This window comes from Sapajus apella, unplaced genomic scaffold (assembly GCF_009761245.1).
Source record: "Sapajus apella isolate SASKATOON/1434 unplaced genomic scaffold, GSC_monkey_1.0 scaffold29, whole genome shotgun sequence".
Taxonomy (NCBI): Eukaryota; Metazoa; Chordata; class Mammalia; order Primates; family Cebidae; genus Sapajus; species Sapajus apella.
Window position 1 is genome coordinate 20,062,852 of NW_022436969.1, and position 25,199 is coordinate 20,088,050.

General features: G+C 38.0%; 1 protein-coding gene and 1 non-coding gene across 14 annotated transcripts in view; both read left to right on the plus strand.

The window, feature by feature from the left end:
* ANKRD12 (ankyrin repeat domain 12) overlaps positions 1–22,796 on the plus strand; it is a 156,671-nt gene extending 133,875 nt beyond the window's left edge. For 7 of the 13 annotated variants that reach the window (XM_032293374.1, XM_032293370.1, XM_032293373.1 and 4 more), the window contains 4 exons: positions 8,593–8,691; positions 14,660–14,803; positions 18,672–18,767; positions 19,965–22,796. In XM_032293374.1, coding sequence (XP_032149265.1) covers positions 8,593–8,691; positions 14,660–14,803; positions 18,672–18,767; positions 19,965–20,150 — 525 coding nt within the window. In that variant the 3' untranslated portion in view covers positions 20,151–22,796. Of the gene's footprint in view, positions 1–1,567; positions 3,150–8,592; positions 8,692–14,659; positions 14,804–18,671; positions 18,768–19,964 lie in introns of those variants that run through there. The other 6 variants (XM_032293367.1, XM_032293363.1, XM_032293368.1 and 3 more) reach the window with 3 other exon arrangements.
* Positions 17,099–17,199, plus strand: LOC116561601. Its single transcript, XR_004273507.1, has one exon. It is a non-coding gene; the product is annotated as a small nucleolar RNA U13 (small nucleolar RNA).
* Positions 22,797–25,199: the final 2,403 nt, after the last annotated feature.

A 25,199-nucleotide genomic window follows, 5' to 3' on the forward strand; every position in this document is an offset into this window, starting at 1 on the left:
GTAAGTAATGTCATCACTTACTATACACCTGCAACGCTGTCCAATGGAAGTATAACGCTAGCCACATACATAATTTGAAGTTTTCTAGTAGCCACATTTCTAAAAATAGAAGCAGGTAAAATTTGTTTTAATAAATGCTTAACCTAATATATCCAAAATACTATTTCAACATGTAATCAATTTAGAACAAGTATTAATGAGATGTCTTACGTTTTTTAAACTAAGTGTGAAATCTGGTATGCTTACAGCACATCTCAATTCAGACAAGCCACATTTTAGTGAGTACTAAGTAACCCTGTGTGGCTGGTGGCTACTTACTGGACAGCACAAGTCTACAGTATTTTCTTTTTCTTTCCTGCTTTTCTTTTTGCTTCAAAGAAAGCATGTTTTTATTTCTTGGAAGGTTAATGCCTCCACATAGGCTTTTAAGCCCATTCTTTCCAGTCTTCTCTGGAACCGTCCTCTATTCAAACACTGTTCTTGCTAGTATTTTTTTTTTTCTCATTTTTTTCCCTCTCCATTGACCTTTACGCACTCTGAATGTAGTTGGGTCACCTCTATCCTGGTGAGAAAAAAGTTCTCCCATGACTGTGAGTTTATCAAGCTTACTCTGTCCAAGTGTAATCTCTGCATGCTTTCTCTGTCTCATTTCCTATTAATTCCTTTACCGTTTTGCACTGGAAGAGGTCACCATTGAGCTCATAATTGCCAGATTCATTGGACTCATTTTTCTCTTTAGTATGTCAAATTTGACATTGTGTCCACTTCATAAAATTCTTCCCTCCCTGTCCTTGCATGTTGGTGCTCTCTTCTGGTTCCTTTGCCTCACTGACTAGTCTTTATTTATTTTTTCTTTTTTATTTTATTTTATTTTTTTTTTTATTTTTATTTATTTTTTTTTTTTTTGGAGAGACAGAGTCTCACTATAATAGGCTCATCTTGAAGTTCTGGCCCCAAGCAGTCCTTCTGCCTCAGCCTCCCAAAGTGTTGGGATTACAGGCATGAGCCACCACACTCAGCCCTTTTTCTGTATTTTTTAGTGACTCATTTTCTCTACACCCACCCTTTATTTTTATTTTACTATTTTCTTTATTATAGCTAACTGTAACTTCAAACTCCTGGGCTCAAGCAATCCTCTCATCTCAGCCTCCTGAGTAGCTGGGACTACAGGCACACACCACCATACCCTGCTGGTGCTTTGTTTTTTGTTTGTTTGTGGAGATGAGGTCTCACTCTGTTGCCCAGGCTGGTCTCAAACTGCTGGGCTCAAATGATCCTCCCACCCCAGCCTCCCAAAGCTGTGGGATTCCAGGCATGAGCCACCACACGTGGCCTACTCACCCTTTTAATATGAGTTTGCTGGTCATCATTCTTTGGTTAACTTCGCTTATGTCTTTTTTAAATGTGGAAATTATCTACATATCTGTGGTTTCAGTAGTCTTCCAAGTGTCAGGTAGTTCCCTAAAATTCTTACCTGGTTGTATCATTTCTGACTTCCAAAACCAAATATCAGCACTTCCTGGGTACCACTACCTAAATTAAATACACTTCTGACACCTTGTTATAGATTGGGTTCCCCAGGAAACAGATGCTGTGATTGTGTCCAAGAGGCTTATTGGTGGGTTTCATCAAGAATAAATGAGTGAGGGAAGCAGAATTGAGCAAAGCAAGAAGTGAAATGCAATTGCAACAGTGACCTCAGCTGAATCCACAAGACCTCTGAAGTGGATGACCCTTCTGATAGGTGACTTCTCAGGAAGGGAAGTCTGAGCACTGGGCACACCAGTGCTCAGATGAGTGCCTCGTTCTTGCATTGAAACTTTAAACTTAACATGTACCAAAGGGAATTAGTTACCTCTCACTTTCTGAGAAACAAATCTGTATTCATTAGAACTGACACCAGAGTAGAAAGTGAGCAGTCACCAAATTCTAACCATTGTGCCTTTGAACTACAAAATCTATACCGTCTACCACTGTCTTGGTATTATCTCTTACTTAATACAATCATTGTGGCAACTTTTTACTTCTGGCCTCTTTTCTACTAGAGCATTCTCTTTTGTTGTTAAGTTTCTACTTTTAAAACAATAAAAAGCCATTTCCCTACTTAAATACCTAAGATGTGATTAACTGGCTTCCCATGATCTACAGCTTAAAATCCAAATGGTAAGCCTTGCATAACCATGCATTTCATGATCTGACCTCAGTCCGACCTCTCCAGCTTCATTTTCTCACTGCTTCCAAACATACCCAGTATCTCAGCCAAACTGAACTCATTCGTTAACAGAAATTTCGTCTTCACTGCTTTTGTAGTGCTGTTCCCTCCACCTGAAATGCTCTTCTCTCCAGGTCCCTTCTCTGTCCTTTTTTGTCTCTGCCTTTGTTTCAACTGTGATGTCACCTTTGTGGGAAATCTTGTTGAAGCAGAATTACTTGGGTCATCCTTATGCCTTCTTTATAATATAGTTAATCGTGTACATGTCTGCCTCTGCCTGTGACCTGTAATACACTTATAGATTGAGTCCCAAATTTATCTTTAGCCCTCGATACACTACTGACCTGACCTCCATAACCACTTTCCTAGCTGCTTCTGGACACCTGAATGTCCCACAAGATCCTTAAAATCATTTCTAAAGCTAAATTATTATCTTACCTCAAAAGTGTTTTTTGCCCTCTTTTCTTTGGTTACTGTCATTGTCTGCTATCTAATTTCCCCGACTGGGAACCCAAGATTCAACCTTGATCTCTTCTCTGCCTCACTTCAAACCAGCCGCTAAGTCATGTTCATTCATCCTTCTTCCTTACCCCTTCCCTTCTCTTGTTACCTCTGCCATGCAAGGACTTTGTTAGTTCCTTAGACTATCATTCAGATATGTAAATATTGCGTATTCAAACATTCATCTTATTGTACATGCAAGTCATAACTAGGTGCTAAGCATTGTGCTAGTAACCAGATATCAGAGATGAACAAAATATACATTCTGAATTTCTGCCATAGGTTTCTAGTCCTCATCTGATCTCTCCTCTCAATCTTGCCTTCTTTCTGTCTGGGTTCATTATAAAGCACAGATCTGATTTTGTGACTACTCGGCTAAACATCTTCAGGGACTCGCAGTTTTCTACAGGCTAACCTTCCTATTCCTTCTTGTATACAAGATCCTTCTCATACTATTCTAGGCTTGGCTCCAGTTACTCCTATAATGTGTACTTACTGGCTATACTTGGAGTCCTCTGGCTATTCTATGCTATTTGACAGACATTCCTTCTTGCAAAGCCCAGTTCAAAAAAGATCAAAAAGTTAGAAGAAATATGGTTTTTAGTCCCATATCCACAGAATACCTGATGCTAGTGCCTTTTGAATCTTAAAAAGATTGAGATTTAGATGGCAGTTGATTAAAAATAAGGGATTGTAGGATGGGTGTGGTGTTCATGCCTGTAATCCCAGCACATTAGGAGGCCGAGGTGCAGATCATCTGAGGTCGGGAGTTCAAGACCAGCCAGCCTTGCCAATGTGGAGAAACTCCGTCTCTACTAAAAATACAAAATTAGCAGAGCGTGGTAGTGCATTACCTGTAATCCCAGCTACTCGGGAGGCTGAGGTGGTAGAATCACTTGAACCTGGGATGCAAAGGTTGCAGTGAGCCGAGATCACGCCATTGCACTCCAGCCTGGGCAACGAGCAAAACTCCATCTCAAAAAAAAGGTGGAGGGTTGTAAATTTGTTACTGATTCTTTCAGCAAAATAATCTGTTAATGAGTCAAAAAATATAAAGCTAGTAACATTCTTATTTCATTCCCCAACTTTATTTTCCCTTAAAGAGTAAGAAATTTTACCTGAAATAATATGTAGTGACATAGACTTGAAATAGAGGTATAACTGTAAAGAACAAATTTAAGTTAGAACTTTGTACAAACTATTTCAGTAAAAATCATTTTAGATGAACCATATTAGGTTGCTGCCTTAATCTGTTGACTACATATGTATACATTTATTGTCTGTGTGTATATTATATACATACACACATATATGTAATCTATGTATGTATTATAAATACATAAATGTGTATATGTTCATATGTCACCTTTTCTCAACTCTTGGAAAGGTGATGTAATTCAAGTTTGACTTCCTTGAAACAATTCTCAGAATATGTCTGGTTATATTAGAAGTTTAGTGTGGCCAGGCACAGTCGCTCATGCCTGTAATTCCAGCACTTTGGGAGGCCAAGGCGGCTGGATCATCAGGGGTCAAGAGTTCGAGACCATCCTGACCAACAAGGTGAAACCCCGTCTCTACTAAAAATACAAAAATTAGGTGTGGTGGCAGGCATCTGTAATCCCAGCTACTCGGGAGGCTGAGACGGGAGAATCACTTGAACCCAGGAGGCAGAGTTTGCAGTGAACTGAGATTGCGCCATTGCACTCCAGCCTGGGTGACAGAGCAAGACTCTGTCTCAAAAAAAAAGAAAAAAAAGAAATTGTATCAAATATTGTTCTATAAGGGACTATAAACAGGTGAGAAATATTCCTGAATGTATTGGGAAGTTATTTTTTAATGAGAATTACTAAAGTAGTGAAACACAGCACAATACAGTGGAAAGCACTATAGGTTTCCGATTAGCATATATGACTGCAAGTCTGGATTTTGCTACCGACCCACTGTGTGATACTGAATTATTTATTTCCCATCTCTCATCCTTAGTTTTCACATCTGTAAAACAAAAATAAAGGTCTACCCTACCTCAGAGTAGGTTGAAATAGAATATGCCAAAGCCCATTAAAACTTTAAAACACTATATAGATTTAAGGTGGTTACCATTATTTTATACAGCTACAAATCACTTTAAGGTTCATACTTACTCAAGCTAATATGTGAACTCCAGAGTTTGTACATAAAATGCTGTGTGTGTAAGTTTACTGGACTTAAACTCATTTGTTCAAAATTCAGTTTGAAAGATAATAAAGACCAGCATAACAAAAATCTTGTGGGCACGACATTCTTTTTCTTACTTTCCAATATGGCTTTATCCATTTGTTCCCTACCAGCCAACTAATTGCCATTTTATGAAAGTAATCTTTCCTCACATTTATGTTATCCAGTTATAGAACCCATTAGAAATTATAAAATGGGAGCCAGGCCTGATGACTTAATAACTAATCCCAGCACTTTAGGAGGCCAAGGTGGAAAGACCACTTGAGGCCAGGGGTTCAAGACCAATGAGATGTCTACAAGAAAAATAAGTGTGGTAAAACATTCCCAGAGTCAGTTGGTTTATCCTTCTAGTACTTTAATCATAATTTAACCATAGTACTGCCATTTTTCCAGAGGAAATCAAGGGGAGGAAAGCTGCAGTTCACATCCCAAAAATCAAATGAACAGGGAGGAAACAAGATTTGTAACAACCTAGTATCTACTGTGGCCACTGATTACACACTACAGAAATCTTGGAAGGCTCCCCAGAATGGGTGATAAAAGGAAAGTGTATCCATGGGAAGCTATCAAGGGAGTGAGTATTCTCAAGACCCCTGGGACCCAGATATACTGAAAGACAAAATCTCCAAGCATTATTTACTTAAAGATGGATGAGGAAAACAGAGGGAAAGTTTCCTGAGAAAGCCTCCATATCTCTTTGGTGATTTTCTCTCTCTCCTATATGTGATATATGCTAGTGATTCCAACATTTAAATATCCTGACCAGATCTCTCTCCTTGGCTTCTTTTGTGTAACTGCATAGCTCCAACTCAGTGTCCATAAGCTTCAGAAACTCGTCAGCACTGAGCTGAAGGTACCCAGTAACCTGCTTCTCTTTCTTGTCTCCTGTCCCCTTCTGTGGTCTCTTAACCACCCTCCAGTTCTCACTCTAAGCCTCAGTCCTCCGCAGGTGTGTCCTCTTGTTTACGTTTATTGGGCCAGTCACCAGTATTTTTCAAACCCATTTCCTTCACTCCTTCCTCCATCTCACACTAACACAACAATAATCGGCTTTCTCAATTCCTAGCCTACAGTCTTGTCCCCATAGTATCCATTCACACACGGCAGCAAGCTGTCAGACCTTTCATGGTTCTCCATTACCTAAACCTAATGTGTTCTATGTAATACCTGTTCCACAGTATGTTATTTAAATACCTCCTGTGTGAGTTGGGGAGGCTTTCATGGTCAAATAAGATTGGGAAACACTATTAATCTAAAAATAAGTAGTTTCACTGCAGGACTTATCAGAAGCGTTGATGTATTGAGAGTTCTCTAAGTGGGTACATTTATACAAGTATACAGTGTTTTCCAAACTTGTTCTTGGAACCATTTCTGTAAATCTTTACAGAATTGTAAGATTGTAAAGAATTGTAAGAGAAATTGTGGGCCCAATCTTCTGTGGAACATACTTTAAGAAAAGCACGTTTACAGAGTAGACTGCAGCCTGCATTACTTTGCCCCTGCTGATCTCTTCTGTGGTCTTAAGTTTTTAGAAATCAAATTTGACAAAATGGTGTGAAATAAGGATGACAGAGTAATGGCAAAACCGCAGTTACTTTTGCACCAACCTATAGTCTGCAGATACTCTGTTTGTTTTTGCATGCTATCCTGTCTTCTGGGAATTATCTCCCTCCTTTGCCTTTCTTCCCATATGACTTATTCCACTAACTCTTTAACTCTGGCTCCTCTTCCTTTAAGGTGCAGGTCAGGTATTTACCCTCTTGAAGAAGCTTTCTCTGGCACAGCAAGTGTCAGATAGTAGATATTATTTCTCTGTATTCCTTGAAATAACTAGAAGCCTCTATGATTTTCCAAAACTAAAACCACCAATCTACCTACAACTCATGCTAAATTTAAAGCAGTTCACAGGACACAGAAATCAAACAAATGGATTACTGCAATTAGAGGTCTGAGAAATGATCAGCTCCAATAAGTTATTTGTCCTGTAGAATTTTCAACATTGTGATTCAACTGAGTCCTTGTGGTTGTGGTTAACATGTTTTCAGTCTCATAATGCTGATTATCGAGTCTTTGTAGAGACAGATGTGATTTTGGCAAGAGCTTTTCATATATGGTGTTACATGATTCCTGTGGCACTACATCAAGAAGTGGAAAATACCTGATTGTCTCACTTTCATATGGAATTGACTGTTAAACCAGAAGAGTTACAGCTTGCCAAAACATACTAAGATGTCTTACTTTGTGGGGGGAAATAGAAATTCTCCAAGGGGTAGAAAAAGAGTATTAAGGTGTCACAGATGGTTACTGCCATCTTTTTGGATGTTTTTTTTTTTTTTTTTTTTTTTTTTTTTTTTTTTTAGTTTTTGCTTTTAACTTAAGAGACGGCCTCACTATGTTGCCCAGGCTGGAGTGCAGCAGTGCAGTCATACTCTGCAGCCTTAAACTCCTGGACTCAAGCAATCCTATCTCAGCCTCCTGAGTAACTGAGGCTACAGGTGGACACCATCACATCCAGATCATTTTTAAATTTTTTGTGGAGATGGGATCTCAATCTTTTGCCCAGGCTGGTCTTAAACTCCTGGTCTCAAGCAATCCTGCTTTGGCCTCCCAAAGTGCTGGGATTACAGGTGAGAGCCACCATGCCTGGCCAAGATATCTCTTTTTTTTTTTTTTTTTTTTTTTAGATGGAGTCTCACTGTCACCCAGGCTGGAGTGTATTGGCCCCATCTCAGCTCACTGCAACTTCTGCCTCCTGGGTTCAAGCAATTATCCTGCATCAGCCTCCTGAATAGCTGGCACTGACTACAAGCATCAGCCACTATTCCCGGCTAATTTTTATATTTTTAGTAGAGGCACGGTTTCACCATATTGGCCAGGATGGTCTGGAACTCCTGACCTTATGATCCGCCCACCTTGGCCCCCGATAGTGCTGGGATTATAGGCGTTAGCCACTGCACCCAGCCAGTGTTTCTTATTTTAACAGTGGAGTTACGTGCATAGATTGAATCAGCTTCCTTAACCTCCAGCATCTACTAGAAAGCAGTCCACTGTAGTATCAAATTAGAGGTGAACCAGAAGCTTTTTGGAGTGTGGATAGACAAAGTCATGTGGGATATCACATGTAATAAAGAAGTTTGAAAAACAAATTTGTTAGACCATCTACTTTTATAAAAGAAATGTAACACTCAGGACTTTAGTGTTTGACATTTATTGCATCTGCAGACAGACCTCACTATACAGGTACAGTTGAACTGCTTTAATCTTTAGGAGTGTTTCTTCCATGTTTATACCAGCTTTTCTGGTTTTGTGACTCCTCCCTCCTCCCCTCCTTGTCTATGAGCTGTCACTTACTGATGATCTAAAACATGTCTCCCTAGAATATCTTCCATAGTCCTAATTTGCCTGAAATTTGTTGTGGCCTCAGAATCAAAACATCTTAACTGTGCTCAGTGTTTCAAACAGGAGTAACCAGTTGTATATTTGGTGCTGTATTATTTAATTCACAAGACATCAGAATTTGATTTTTTATGCACTAAAAGGGTTTAATTTTTTTTTCTTTTTACATCTGAACTGGTTACCATAGTTCTAGGAGAGGGTTTCATTTTAAAAGAATAGCCCATTCTTGCAAATAAAACTATTTTAAACTATATATTTGTTTTAATTAGATTACACCACCACCTTCACTGTCAGATCCACTTAAAGAGCTTTTTCGGCAACAGGAAGTTGTAAGGATGAAACTACGTTTGCAACACAGTATTGAAAGGGTAAGAAATGTTTATACTTACGCTAAAAATAACTGGTTTAGCAATAAATTAAAATGGCCTGTCATTCTTTATTAGTGGATTTTAAAAATCTAGAACCATTTTGGGAAGTGGTTTGATTTTATCTTGGGCTTAATTAAATGGGAAAATTTTAAGCCTGTTTTAGGGTAGCTGTTCCCATATTGTAATTCATGTTGAGTATATTTTTAATATATGTCTCTAATAACTTATTTGTTGAATTTGTAGAGCTATAGCAGTAGATACCTACTGGAACATTTGGATTTTCAAGTTTTGGAATCGTTGCTTGGTACCGGCTATTTTAGGGCTAAAGGGCAAAATACTTAAAAAGGGTATGCTTATTTGTCCACATAGGTCTGCCTTACTATCTGTCTTCCGTTAGTTAGTCTTAGCATGAAATTACAGGAAGAAAACCCTATTCTAGCTATTTATAGAAATTATAAGTCATTTTGCTTGGATTTACAAAAATATAACATGTTTTTAATCTTTGGGGAGGGTTGAGGGCCTCCAAAAATGTGATGTAAGCTATGATCCTTCTTCACAGAAATATATACATACTCATATGTAAACAAAATTTATATGTAATTTCTTTGATTCATACATGATTGATTTTCCTGGCACAGGTTCTTAACTTTTTTCCTACTGTGGGCCTCTGTAACAGTCTAGGAAATTTGAAATCTCTTCTCAGAATTTTTAAATAAAAAAAATTCATAGAATTACAAAGAGAAGCAACAAAGAAGCACAATACAGAATTTAAAACCCTGCATTACCCATTGACAATGAGCAACTTGTTAGCAATAAGAAGTTAGGTAATAGAAACTATTTCAACTATCAGACATTTGAAGCCACCTTCAACATATATAGTCATCTGTGTACAAAGTATATATTCATATGTGTACCTGTTCAGGTTACAGAAATCCTTGCCACCTTACAGTTAAGAATTCTTATTTGAATTGTGTAATTTGTAGAACTTTAACAAATAATAGAATGATACCATCTTCCATTTATTTAACCAATAAATGATTTAGAATTGCAGAATACTCAAGGGTAACTTCAAATGTCTAACTGATAAGAGAACAAACAACTTTACCTTGTGGTGACACAGTAACTACTAGCTGCAGAATTGCTTGATCTTGGCCAGCTATGTCATACAAGTATCTCTACACAGAACTGCAGTTAGGTGTCATATAGCAGCAGATCTCATAGCTGCAGGGATTTTGTTTTGTTCTGTTTTTTTTTGAGACAGCCTCACTCTGTCACCCAGGCTGGCAGTAGTGTGATCATCACAGCTCACCGCAGCCTCAACCGTCTAGGCTAAAACCATCCTTTTGCCTCAGCTTCCCAAATAGCTGGGACTACAAGCATGTACCACCACACCCAGCTAATTTTTAAAAAATTTTTTGTAGAGATGGGGTCCCAGTATGTTGCTCAGGCTGGTCTCCAACTCCCAGGCTTAAGCGGTCCTCCTGCCTTAGCCTCCCAAAGTGCTGGGATTATAGGCATGAGCCATTGTGGCCAGCCACGGCTGGAATTTTGAAGAAGAAATTAGTACAAAAATTTGAGGGCATATCATTACAATGATATAATACATTAATACATTGGAAATATTTGTGATTTCTATGAATGACAAAGCTGCAGATACTTCTGATTCTACTTTGGTTTGTGGACATATTCATGATTGAAAGAAATGCCAGTTGGAGGTTAGTGAAAATAAAGACATAAGTTTTTTCCTATCCAAGTCCACAGACTACTGTATCCCCATTCTATCCTCAGGCTTCTTGAGGGTGTAAGGACCTCAAGTTAAGAACTACGCTGTTCAGGGGTCATTTTCCCCACAGAAAATTGTAATGTCTGAACACTATACTAAATGAACAAACAAAGTTTACAGCCAGAGTCCCTGGCCCATTTCCTCAGAACTTCCCAATGCCCCACTCTACCACCCCAGAAACTAAGAGGAAGCAAGACATTGGCACACCCATATCCTAACCTTAGAAGACACTGTGTGAGAGGCTCTGCTCAAGGGGCTTAAAAACACAAAATTAAGAATGCTGATAGAAAGTGTACTATTTGGATTGTCAGTTAAGCAACATTTATAATAAAATGACATCTCAATTATTTTAGGAGAGATAGTTTAGAAAATGTATTTCTCAGCTGGGTGCAGTGGCTCACGCCTGTTATTCCAGCACTTTGGGAGGCCGAGGCAGGTGGATCGCCTGAGGTCAGGAGTTCGAGACCAGCCTGCCCAACATGGTGAAACCACATCTCTTCTAAAAATACAAAACTTAGTTAGGTGTGGTGGCGGGCACCTGTAATCCCAGCTACTGGAGAGGCTGAGGCAGGAGAATCACTTGAACCGGGCAGGCAGAGGTTGGAATGAGCTGAGATCACGCCATCGCATTCCAGCCTGAACAACAGAGTTGAGACTCCATCTCAAAAAAAAAAAAGAAAATGTATTTCTCACATGGTGTTTGCTTTTGAGGGATTTTTGGTTATTGTTCTTAATCTCTATAGGACTAAACCCAACATTTTAGAAAGATACTTCTCGCTATTTTTTCTTTTGCATTAAGTTTTTGAATATGTATTACTTCAAGTTGTACTTTAAATTGTACTTAATAAATCATAAGTGTTAGGCCCACCTCTTTGAATATTGTTTGTCACATAAGAATTAAGAAGTTAGGGCTGAGCACAGTGGCTCACTCCTGTAATCCCAGCACTTTGGGAGGCCAAGGCGGGTGGATCACCTGAGATTAGGAGTTCAAGACCAGCCTGACCAACGTGGAGAAAACCCATCTCTACTGAAAATACAAAATTGGCTAGGCATGGTGATGCTTGCCTATAATCCCACCTACTTGGGAGGCTGAGGCCAGAGAATCACTTGAACCCAGGAGGTGGAAGTTGCGGTGAACTGAGATTGTGCCATTGTACTCCAGCCTGGGCAACAAGAGTGAAACTCTTGTCTCAAAAAAAAAAAAAAAGTAAATTAGGACCATGTTTCTTTGTGTTTTTTTTTTTTCATGAATTTAATTAAAATCTGCAGTAATACATATTTGGATGTAATATGGTCTGTATTGTCCATGAGGAGAAGACCAAAGTTCCTGGGAGTTGAGAAGGGAATGGGAAACATGGTGAGGAGGAGAAGGCTAGGCACATTCTTTGTATTCTCCCAGCCCAGCCTTCCAGGCAGGGCCAATAAAATGATATATGTTATGAAACTTGTGAGTTCCTGGAGTCATTTTACCTCTCTGTGAAGTTCTAGCTAGCCACAGGTCCCAGGGTTATCCCCATTGATATTTAGGTAAAAGAATATAGTTAGGACCAGATGGTACAAGTCTGTAGCCAAGATTAGGATGGGTTGGTATCTGCAGCTGGACTCCAGGAATTCTCAGTCTGCTAATGCAGATTGCCTAGATCATTTTATTAACCTTGTGGTAGAATGACTTTGCATATTACATAAGTAGTTTTGGGCCCCATTTAATATATTAAGGAAGGATTTTATTGTGATCTCAGAGGTTTACAAATAGTTGATGTCAGCATACAGTATGTTTTTTCTATAAAAATACTCATTTATAGGCCAAGTACGGTGGCTCACACCTGTAAAACCAGCACTTTGGCTGAGGAGGGCAGATCACCTGAGGTTGGGAGTTTGAGACCAGCCTGACCAACATGGAGAAACCCTACCTCTGCTAAAAATATAAAATTAGCCGGGTGTGGTGGCGCATGCCTGTAATCCCAGCTACTCGGGAGGCTGAGGCAGGAGAATCAATTGACCCTGGGAGCCAAGATTGTGCCATTGCACTCCAGCCTGAGCAACAAGAGCAAAACTCCGTCTCAAAAAAGTAAAAAAAAAAAAAAAAAAATTCATAAAAAAACTGCCAACACAGGGGATACCACTTCAGACCCAGTAAAATGGCTATCATCAAAAAGACAGATATAGCAAGTGCTGGCAAGGTTCTGAAGAAATTAGCACTCTTCCGTTGCTGATAGGAATGTGAAATGATACAGCTACTGTGGAACACAGTTTGGTGGTTCCTCAACAAGTTAAACAGAGTTACCAGATGACCCAGCAGTTCCACTCCTACTTATTTACTGAAGAGAAATGAAAACATGCATCCAAACAAAAACCTGAGCATGAATGTTTATAGCAGCATTTTAAAAATATTATCCCAAAATGTAAATAGCCTGTAGGGGAGGCAAAAGTTACCTCTACCATCTTAAGGTCTCCAGCTGGGCCTTAAGGTCACCTCAGCCTCCCAAAGCATTGAGATTACAGGTGAAAGCCACCATGCCTGGCCAGCATATTTTAAATGACTTTTATGTTACTTCATCTGACATAGATTAATAGGAGAAAAATGTGCAGATTTATTTAATATAAGATTTATGTCACATGGGAACCAAAGAAGTGGCAAAACCTAAGTGATTTTATGCTAGGTTGAAGAAGGAAAGGCAGCTGTAGAAAAGTAAAATCTACCGGGAGGCTAAAGGAAGGTGAAACTTACTTTAACAAGGTCTGTTTGTACAGAATTCTTTTGGCATTGACTCCCTGTCTCTGGTCATAAGAATGTTTATTTCCTTCTGGTTTCAGAACATCTTTCCCATGGGATTTTTATCTCTGGCTTTCAGGTAGAAAAGGGGAGGTCAGAACACTCTTGAGCCTGCAGACTTCAAACTGCCTTTAGCTCAGAATAATCCTTATGCCAAAGTGGCATATTTTGGGTTAGGATTTTCTGCTACCCTTCAAGTCCAAATGTCTATCAACTGATGAATAAAATGTGGTATATATTCATGCAGTGGAATATTATTCAGCCATAAAATGGAATAAAGTACTGATACATGCTACAACATGAACCTTGAAATCATTATGCCAAGTGAAAGAAGCTAATCACAAAAGACCACATATTGCATAGTGTATGATTCCATTTATATTAAATGTTCAAGATAGCTGATTCATAGAGACAAAAGTTAGATTAGTGGTTACGAAGAGAATAGAGGAAGCGGGTGCAGGGAATAAGGAATCTGCTAATGGACAGCAGGTTTCTTTTTGGAGTGATGGAAATGTTCTGGTGATGGTAGAACATCTTGGTAAATACACTAAAAGCCACTATTTTATGCCACCATGCTTTACAAAATAATTTTAAAATAGAGAAACTGCCAGTTTTCAAGAGAGAGGATGTATTTCTACTTTTGGAATACTGGGAGTTCTCAAATTTCTCAAGCCTACTGTGAAGAAAAGACTACTCTGAAATTTGGGTTCTTTATTTATTTGTTTGTTTATTAAGAGCTGGGGTTTTGCCACTACACCTGGCCTAACAAATTATTTTTGAATAAGATAAAATCACTTATAATATGCTGGCGAGGTGTGCAGCTCACACCTGTAGTCCCAGCACTTTAGGAGGCCAAGAAAGGAGGATCACTTGAGCCCAGGAGATGGTGACCAGCCTGGGCAACATAGTGAGATCCCTGTTTCTACAAAAATTTTATAATAATTAGCCAAGTGTGGTGGTCCCCACCTATAGTACTAGATATTGAGTAGGCTGAGGTGGAAAGATTGCTTGAGCCCAGGATTTCGAGATTACAGTGAGCTATGATCATGTCTGCAAACCATCCTGGGTGACAGAGTGAGAAGAGGCCAGGCACAGTGGTTCATTCCTATAATCTCAGAACTTTGAGAGGGTGAAGTGGGAGAATCACTTGAGCCCAGGATTTTGAAACCAGTCTGGGCAACGTAGTGAGACTTTTTTTTTTTTTTTTTTTTTGTAAATTAGCAGGGCCTGGTGGCACACACCTGTAGTCCCAGCTACTCAGGAGGCTAAGGTGGGAGGATTGCTTTAGCTCAGGAGGTCAAGGCTGCAGTGAGCTGTGATCACACCACTGCACTACAGCCTAGGTGGGAGAGTGAGATTGTTCTTAAAAAAAATTGTTGAATTTATGTTTTTTTAATTCTTTATTCAACTAGGAAAAACTCATTGTATCCAATGAACAAGAAGTTCTGCGAGTTCATTACAGAGCTGCAAGAACATTGGCAAATCAAACACTGCCATTTAGTGCTTGTACTGTTTTGCTGGATGCTGAAGTATACAATGTACCATTGGACTCTCAGGTAAAATGTTTGTTGATACATTTAGAAAGAATGCTCTCAAAAAATGCAACTTGGCTATTTTTAGGATCTGTTTCCATAGAAGGAACTTGACTTCAATAGTCATTAAAGATCAAAGAAGAAAAACAATTCTTAAGCCAGAGTACTTGCAGATCAGCTGGTCCTCCATTTTCTAAAGCACTCTAAACATTAGGTTTTTATTATAAAAGCAGATCATCACAAAACACCTGTGTGTTTAGGATAGTGCCCATACAGGTATATGTCATTTGTTTCTAAAGTGAATGTTTATACCTTTAGTTCTGATCTCCAGACAGCTAGAAAGCCATTGTACACTGAAAAATAGTGCAGCTAAATGGTACCTCTAGATTGTGACAGTCCTAAAAACAGAGCGAGACTCCTGGTTTGACCACGAATGTTGGTGGAATACATGAATTGTGAAAGACTGAAGAAATATCTTCAATAAAATTTACTGCCTCATATAAATTACATGAACTCAGACCAGCCATATTAGTTTTCAGACTTTTTTAATGGCTCATAGACCAGAATGAATTCATTGGTTATAAAAGAAAGAATTTAATGATTAAAAATTTAAAATTAAACAGTGAAGGATTACCACCTGAAAACAGACTAGGAAATGCTGTTTTAAAGGAAATTAGCTAGTAATACAAAGGATAATAGGGCCTATCACAGAAAAATATTTTTTAGACTCTTCTGAGCTTTATTTTTTTCATCTATAAAAAATCAAGGTTGAACTAGATCAGTAGGTTTCAAACTTAAGGCACCAGATGGGCATGGTGGCTCATGCCTGTAATCCCAGCACTTTGGGAGGCCAAAGTGGGCAATCGCTTGAGCTCAGGAGTTCAAGACCAGCCTTGGAAACATGGCGAAACCCTATTTCTACCAAAAAAATACAAAAATTAACTGGGTGTGGTGGGGCACACCTGTAGTCCCAGCCACGAGGGAGGCTGAGGTATGAGGATCTCTTGAGCCTGGGAGGTTGAGGCTGTAGTGAGCTGTGATTACACCACTGCACTCGAACCTGGTCAACAGAGTGAGACCCTGTCTCAAAAAAAAGAAAAAAAAAAAAAAAACCCTAAAGCACTAACTGTTTTTCAAATGAAAGTGTTCAGAGACATCTGAGGATGCTATTAACGTTGGATCTCTTCAGAAAGAACTGTGTGACTAAGGAAATAGGCACCAGAGAGGCCACTGAAGGACTTTGTAGAACTTTTATACTTAAAGATGTTTAAAAGGAAGAATGAATGGTTTTTAATAACTGCAATTAACAGTTTAACCATGTTCTTATAGGCTGGACTAGACACTGTGGTATCTTGAGGTCTTTTTAAGTTTTGAACAGTTAGAGAGTAATGAGTTTTAGAGCAATATAAATTGAGGTTTATAATCAAGTTACAGGGAAAAGTCTCTTGGAGATTTCTAGTTCAGAATGGTTGAGTAAACATACACACCTGTTGATTTCTTCTTTCTCCAAAAACTCATTGAAATGACAAAAGACGGCTGGGTGAGGTTGCTCACACCTGTAATCCCAGCCCTTTGGGAGGCAAAGGCAGGTGGATCTTGAGGTCAGGAGTTCAAGACCAGCCTGACCAACATGGAGAAACCCAATCTCTACTAAAAATACAAAATTAGCTGGGCGTGGTGGCACCCACCTTTAGTCCCAGCTTCTCAGGAGTCTGAGGCAGGAGAATCATTTGAACCCAGGAGGCGAAGGTTGCAGTAAGCCAGATTGTGCCACTGTACTCTAGCCTGGGCAACAGAGTAAGACTCCGTCTCAAAAACAAAGAAATGGCAAAAGACATAAAAGTAAAAAGCCTGGCATGGTGGTGTATCCCTGTAGCCATAGCTACTCCAGGTGGCCAAGGTGGGAGGATCAATTAAGCCAAGGAGTTCCCGCCTGCAGTGAGGTATGAATGCGATACTGCACTCCAGCCTGGATGACAGAGCAACATTCTGTTTCTTAAAAATAATTAATTAAAAATTAAAAATTCACAGCAGAGCTGGAAATTGAGGTGGGAAACTATTAGACAAAGACATTAAGAAATTTCTGATAACATTTAAAATAGATGAAAACATATTGGTAATCAAATACAGCAGAGTTGAGGAAAGCCCAGTCTCATATAGGTTAAAAAGAGAATTTCAAAAATAAATACATTTTCCTAGAAAAGTATAAATTTTCAATTGTAAAGGGATTTTGATAACTTGAATAATTCATTTTACCCTGCCCTAGATTTTCTTAGTGATCCAGACTACCTGACTTTAGAATAAAGTAAGCTTGATAAGATCCTTTTGTGGATCATAAGCCTGATGATTGAGTTTTCACACTGTATGAGACAGGCCTCTCTGAAACCTTGTTGCAGTGAGCACACATTACCTGTCTGACATGGGGGAAGAAATTGATGAGATACCAAAGTGTGAGGCGTATTCTCTTGACATAGAGAAACTTATCCTAAAAACATTTCTGCATTTTTGGTGACTTACTTAAATATGGAACTGTTATCCGCCCTTTTACAGCTGGCTTTAGAGTACAAGGTCTCAAGTAGCAGGCATGTTTCCTATGGGAGTAGCCTTTGAAAGAACTAAAGGGAAAAAAGTTTACTTTTCTTTAGGTAGGGCTTAGATTGTCCATTAGTCTACTGTCTTACTGTTACTTCTTCCTTTTCGAAATAAACTTATGTGAGCACCTGAAATGTGGTAAAGAAAAATAAATAAATAAACTTGTAATATTTAAAAGTCAACAATAAAATGTTAAATAGTCGAAACATCTAACTCGAAGCCCAAGGAAGAAATTATAGCTGCTAAAAATGTGAGTTGTGTGAGTGTGAGGGCTACCTGCCACCTGGATGTCACTTTGATGCACTGGTGGTGGTAGTAATTAGCGGGAATGAGTGCTGCACTGAGTGCTTCCTGTGTGCCTAAGCATTATGGTGAGGGCTTTATAGACACTTTTCATTCTCAAAACAAGCTGAAGAGGTACCATTACCACATTTTACAGAGTATAAGACTGAGACTGTATAATTAGTTCAAGATTACATAGTAAGGTACAGAGCTGAAATTTGAATATAGCCTATGTTAATTCCAAAACTGGTATTATTATTTTTTTTTTTTTTTTTGAAACGGAGTTTCGCTCTTGTTGCCCAAGCTGGAGCGCAATGGCGCAATCTTGACTCACCGCAACCTCCACCTCCTGGGTTCAAGCGATTCTCCTGCCTCAACCTCCCAAGTAGCTGGAATTGCAGGCATGTGCCACCACACCCAACTAATTTGTTGTATTTTTAGTAGAGATGGGGTTTCTCTGTTTGTCAGGCTGGTCTCAAAACTCCTGACCTCAGGTAATCTGCCCGCCTCAGCCTCCCAAAGTGCTGGGATTACAGGCGTGAGCCACCATACCCGGCCTCAAAACTGGTATTCTTAAGTGTTGATAAAGAATTTCTTCATGAGCACCCTAGAGATTGGTCCTGGAAGAAATGTTGGCCTCAAAAGCAGCTCCCACCTGGATACTTTTTGTCCCTACAGATAGTAAATTTTAACATTAAAATTGTCTGTCATTGATTATACAGTCATAATGTCACAGGCACAGTACTTAATATAACATGCCTTTTTGAGGAACATCTTTGATTTAGAACAATAGGAATCTGTTATTAATAACTAAACCTACCATCCCAAGAATTCTAATAACCAATCTGCCTATGCAATATGAAAATAAAATTTACCAAACTTCAATAGTATACCATTTATATATTTTTCAAAATATATTTTCATCATTACTAAGGGGCATATACCATAAAAATATTATAATGACGTATATTTTAAAGTGGTTTATTGTATTTTATAATATTCAACTTTTCTCTTTTAGTCAGATGACAGTAAAACTTCTGTGAGGGATCGCTTTAATGCAAGACAATTCATGTCTTGGTTACAAGATGTGGATGATAAATTTGACAAATTGAAGGTACGTATGTTTAGAAGTCAGTTTAAATGAATGCTTCCTCCTTCTTAAAAAAAAATCTTTACAGCTGTATTGGGGAGAAATAATTAGGAGGGGAAAGAATGGTTAGTCATGAATCCTCACACTGGGCCACAATTGGAAAGAAAAAGACCACAAGTCCATTTTAAGGACTAATATAGTATGAAAGAGGAAACTGCCACAGAAAATGCAGTTTCCAGTATGGGTCTTCATGCTTATTATCCAGTATACCTGTCAGGTTATAGCTTGAACAAATGAAAGAATAGGAGAATGGTAAGAAAAGGAATATAATTTTCAAATAATCCATAATGCAAATCATTTGATTTGAGATTTTGAAATAATATTTTCAAATTAAAATCAGTAACAGCAGTCCCAGCCTTTTTGGCACCAGGGACCAGTTTTGTTTAAGACAGTTTTTCCATGGGTGAGTGTGAGAGTATGGTTTTGGGATGAAACTTCCACTTCAGATCATCAGGCATTAGATTCTCTTAAGGAGCATGCAGCCTAGATCCCTTGCATGTGCAGCTCACAATAGGGTTTGAGCTCCTAGGAGAATCTAATGCTGCAGTTGATCTAACAGGAGGCTGAGCTGAGATGGTAATGCTCCTGTGGTGTGGCCCAGTTCCTAACAGGTCATGGAGTGGTATCAGTCTGGGGGTTGGGGACCCTTGCTGTATAAGATGAAAATGAAGTTGCAGACCCAGAAATAGTATGCATATACAAACAGGGTAAAACCGAAATGGACTTATAGGCTGGTGTGGCGGTTCATGACTGTAATCCCAGCACTTTGGGAGGCCGAGATAGGTGGATCACCTGGGTTAGGAGTTTGAGACCAGCCTGGCCAACATGGTGAAGCCCCATCTCTACCAAAAATTTAAAAATTAGCCAGGCGTGGTGGCACATGCCTGTAATCTCAGCTGCTTGGGAGGTTGAAGCAAGAGAATCGCTTGAACCCAGGAGGCAGAGGTTGCAGTGAGCCCAGATCTCACCACTGCACTCCAGCCTGGGAGACAGCAAGACTGTGTCTCAAAAAAGAAAAGAAAAGAAATGGGTTTGTAATGCAAATGCTTTTTATGCTCCTGATATGTCCATCTTAGTCCCTAAAGAAACTGGATGAGATTAATTTTTAAACAAAGCAAAGTTAACAGAATAATCAAGTAACTCTTCTCTTCTTTTAAATAGACCTGTCTTTTAATGAGGCAGCAACATGAAGCTGCAGCTTTAAATGCTGTCCAGAGATTAGAATGGCAGCTCAAACTCCAGGAACTTGATCCTGCCACCTATAAATCTATCAGCATTTATGAAATCCAGGAGTTTTATGTTCCCCTCGTTGATGTTAACGACGACTTTGAATTGACTCCTATATAGCAGTCAGTACTTCCTGATGATATTATCCTAAACTGGTGATGCTTAAGCGTTATACTGTGGAATACTGCCTTTTGACAAAAATACTCACGCCTTTACAATTGTTAGTAAAGTTCAATTATAGTTGGTTATGTAGTAAACACTGTCATTTTATAAAAAATGCGAATTATTTTGGGTCTTAGATCCAAACACAGTTTCTAATAGAAAACTTTTATTTATATTGGAAAAGGTAACTATTGCATTGCAGCATGTTGGCAGACTGGTAGATATTTAAAAAGTTGAGAATCTGCTAACAGCGCTGGAAGTTGTTAGCACTCTTGAGTAATGAGATAACTACTAGTATTCAAATCTCTTTCAGGTTTTAATAAAAATACATCAATAAACTAAAAGGGTCAGTTCCTACCAAATAGTTTCTAATGTGGGAGAAAAACTTGGCACAAAATTTCTTCAGTTTATTATATCTGTAAATTATTGTACAGTTTTCTTTTTGAAAAGTTTTAATATTGTCTTCCTTTTTAATAACTTATTTTATACATATTGTGCAGATGTAAATCTTGTAATTAATGGTCAAACTGTATACAAAGGGATTGGTAGTCAAAACATGTACAAAGAAATAACTGTAAAACCGTTTTGTCTCTGTTTCATTGGACCAAAGTTGTGGTTCGTATGGAATGTGGTAGTAGTGTGTACAGGTAGAAAACTTTTAAATATGGCATGCATGTGTTTCAGTTAGCTTGTTTTCATCACCATAACTGCAAAGATTGTGGCTTAGTTGTATTGCATGCTTCCTATAATTTCACTCTTTCCATAATCGATGCCTGCAACAGTGTAAGGCGCTTCATACTAGTTTCCTCTAGTAGACCTGTGACTTACTGTCTTTAGACTTAGTCATACAAAAAAACTTAACTCTTTTTTCATCTCACAGTAGAGCCTATTTCCCCAGGAAAAAAGAAAATGCCTTTGAATGAAAATTCTGAAATTGTAAATGTCTATTTTAATATTCAACTATGAAAGAATCTGTGAATATATGTAAATATGTTTAATAAATTTTATTGGTCATGTTAAATCATTGTAAAACTTTTTTACATTGCTTAATGTTTTAAGCTTAATAGCCTTTGCACTTTTAAAATAAAAACTGAGTATGCAAATCAAAAAAAAGATATTTGGTAGTCAAAATAAGTAAAAGAAATAGAGGAATATTCGAGTCGATCTCTGAAATGTTTATGAAAAACAGGTTAATATGTTGTATTTTTTCCTTGTATCAAGATACAAAACATAATTTGCAAAATTTTATAATTGAAATAAAACTTGGTATGCTGTTTTATAATAAATTAGCAATATACTTCTTAGAAAAAAATCCAGTTTCTCCTATAACATGATGTAAATTAATATTCAGGAATATTTCAGGTCTGAAATCTGCTGCTGAACATGTTAGACATTTTTGAAAGGAAAATTAGGTTAGTGCACAATTTATCGTTAAGTATATGAGGTAAAATTTGTGAAACTTTCCACAATACTTTCTTGAATTATGATACTGAATGTTTTCTATTCCCATAGAGCAAAGTGAGCAAATATGTGAGGAATGAAGTGATCTAGGACAAGCTGGAAATTCCAGCTAGTAGGAGAGAATGTAAATGTTTTTGAGTGCAAAGGTACATATTAAGCTTAGGGATTTTTGAATTTTTACGTCAATTCATATTTTAATTTTTACTGTACTTGGCATGCGCAATAAAGCAGCACATGTAAAAAAAAATACATAGTGCAAGGACTTTATTATAAGGTTGGATTTAGTTTTCTTTAGAAATTTAGGCGAGAGATTTTGGCCTTTTTTATTGGATAAATGGGGCCAGAAAGGCAGGGTAGATTTTGAAGCACTGGTTCTGTTGAAGTTAAGTTTATTAAGCCTGGGAACATTAAAAGCTAATTTATAAAAGCAATACTTTTTAATATGAAAACTTACTGCAAAGTTTGTTTATACTTTTGCCTAAAAAGGAAATTTGATGGGTTAGTGTGGCAAATTGTAAAAATCAAAAACCAAATAATTGAGCTTTGAAGTTATAGAAAATCAGAGAGGGTTAAGTTTATAGAGCATTTTGTTCTGATGGTTGCTGGGAAATAGTTGGGCCAAACAGAACAAGCTTCAGAAGAGAAAAGCCAGCAGGCAGGAATCTGGTGAATTTTAGTCATCCAGCTTTTTAGTCTTAACCACAGTTCTCACGCTCTTCAGTACCTCAAAAAGCTGGAGCCTCTCTGCCATGACTATGCTTCTACAAATTTCCTTTGTAAAGAGACTCAAAGCTAATGATAGCTTAAAAGAAAAGTTAATGCCTTCTCATTGGAAATGTATACTCAAATAAGTAGTTAAGGGCTTTTGGTATTAAAGATATTCTGAAGCTCCGAAATGCTAGAAAAAAACTTGGAATGGAGTATATGCCTGAAAAGGTTTTGGATTCAGAAAGAAAAATAAAGGATGATTAGTTTAATCAGTGATTCTTTTTAAATTATTCAAATATCATGAACAAGATACTAAATTGTACCTAAGGATTTGTATTTCTTTAAAATTTGTTCTAAATATCTGTTTAATAAATGACTAGTTGATATTTGTGCATGTTATTTAATAAAGAGTTATATTTTTATAGAAAAAAATAAGAGTGAAATGTGTGCTAAATGTTTTTTTACTTAATTTTACTTGGGCAGCTAGCAAAATTGCCAAAATATTCATCCTGGGAAAAGAAACAGCCTTTCCAGAATTAGCCTTTCAAGTTCAAATCTATTTAGTAATGAGAAATCTCACAAGTGAATTTTTAGGCATACCTCAGACATTTTAGGTTCTAGACCATCTCAGTAAAGCAAACATCACAATAAAGCAAGTCAATAGGAACTTTTTTGGTTTCAGAGTGCATGTAAAAGTTTTGTTTATGTATTATGTCTAAAAATAGGTACATAAGTTTAAAAATATTTCATTGCTATAAAATGGTAACGAAGTCAGCACGTGCTATTGGAAAAAGCACCAATAAACTTGCTTGATGCAGGGTTGCCACAAACCTTCAATTTGTAAAAAACTGAATATGTACAAAGCACAATAAAGCAAAGCACAATAAAACAGGATTGCCTGTATTAGACATGCTGCAAACTTCATAATTGGAAACATCTCAAAGACTCCGTGAAGCTAATTTGAATGAGACTTAACAATAAGACAGTTATTCTAGAAATTGAATGCAGAGCTAAATACATACTTTTCCAAGAAGTATTTTTTACTGTCGTCTCTGGTATCTTAAAACAAAAACCCAAATTTTTACATAGAAGAAATTGACTGTAAAACTCAATGTTTAAAAGGAAGCATTTTCACATTTTTAAAAATTATTTTTAAGTATTTAGGGCAAAATTATTCTTACAAGAGATAGTAATGGAAAAGCTTACATGTTTTTAGTGGTTAAGATACCTTGTAATTCATTCTGTTTTTTTTGTTGTTTTTTTTTTTTGAGGCAGAGTCTCTTGCTCAGGCTGGAAGGCAGTGGCACCATCTTGGCTCACGACAACCTCTACCTCCCAGGTTCAAGCGATTCTCCTGCCTCAGCCTCCCAAGTAGCTGGGACTACAGATACATACCACTATGCCCAGCTAATTTTTTAATTTTTCATAAAGATGGGGTTTCACTACGTTGGCCAGGCTGGTCTCAAACTCCTGACCTGGTGATTCGCCTGCCTTGGCCTCCCAAAGTGCTGGGATTACAGGTGTGAGCCACCACACCCGGCCCTTGTAATTCATTCTTTAAGCGACTTCTTGGGAGTCATCTTTTACCTAAAATGAAGTTTTCTTTTAAGCCTCCACAGAAATAGTCACCCAAAGTATTTCCAGTCAGTAAAATCAGAATTCATAGGAGAAACTGAGGCAAATTAATTCCATTAGTCAAAATGGCTTTAAAAAAAATGTGCTAACAGAAAAACAGCAAAAAGTACAGTTTTTTAAAGGGTTTTTCCAGTGGTTAAAGGCTATATAATGACTGCAAACAATACAGTTTTTTTGTACATGGACAGTATCTTCATAAAAGAAAATAGGCCAATATGGTGAAACCCTTCTACTAAAATTACAAAAATTAGCCAGGCATGATGATGCCCGCTTGTAGTCCTAGCTATTTGGGAGTTTGAGGCAGGAGAATTGCCTAAACCTGGGAGGCAGAAGTTGCAGTGAGCCGAGATCATGCTACCGCACTCCAGCTTGGGCAACAGAGAGACTCCATCTAAAAAAAAAAGTATATAAATTTTTTTTCTCAGACAGGGTCTTACTCTGTTGTCTAGGGTGGAGTGCAGTGGCGCAATCATGGCGCACTGTGGCCTGGACTCCTGGGCTCAGTTGATCCTCCCATCTTAGCCTCCCAGGTAGCTGGGACTACAAGCATGCACCACACCCAGCTAATTTTTTTGTATTTTGTAGAGATGGAGTTTTGCCACACTGCTCAGGCTGATTTCAAACTCCTGGGCTCAAATGATCTTCCCACCTTGGCCTCCCAAAGTGCTGGGATTACAGGCATGAGCCACCGCACCCAGCCAAAAATTTTTAACCAAAAGATGAGTGCAGTCTTTGCATGGGGATTCAGTTTTATTAGGTCCATTAGTTACTCAAGAGAATGGAACAAATACATAAAGTATGTTTATTAATTCTGTTGAGCTTTTAAATGCATTTTTTAAAAATTGCATTCCATATCCACATATCCGACTAGTACTAGATATAAAGCTCTTAGGTAGCCATGTTTTTTTCTTACCTTTTTAAAAAGTGTATCATATGTAGCATGTGTTTACAAGTTTAAAAGCCACTGCCTATGCACCCATCACTCAGCTTAATATTTATCAGTAACTTTCTCAGTTTTTTTTCCCAATTGTTATAGTCTATATTCAATAAAATTACCCAGATCTTAATTCTAGGCAGTGTGATAAATCCTAACAAAGGTAAACACTCGCATTACCATCACCTAAATTAAGATATTGTAAAACATTTCCACTACCCTAGAAAGTTCACTCATGCCTCTCTCCAGTCACTACCCGCGAGGCAGCC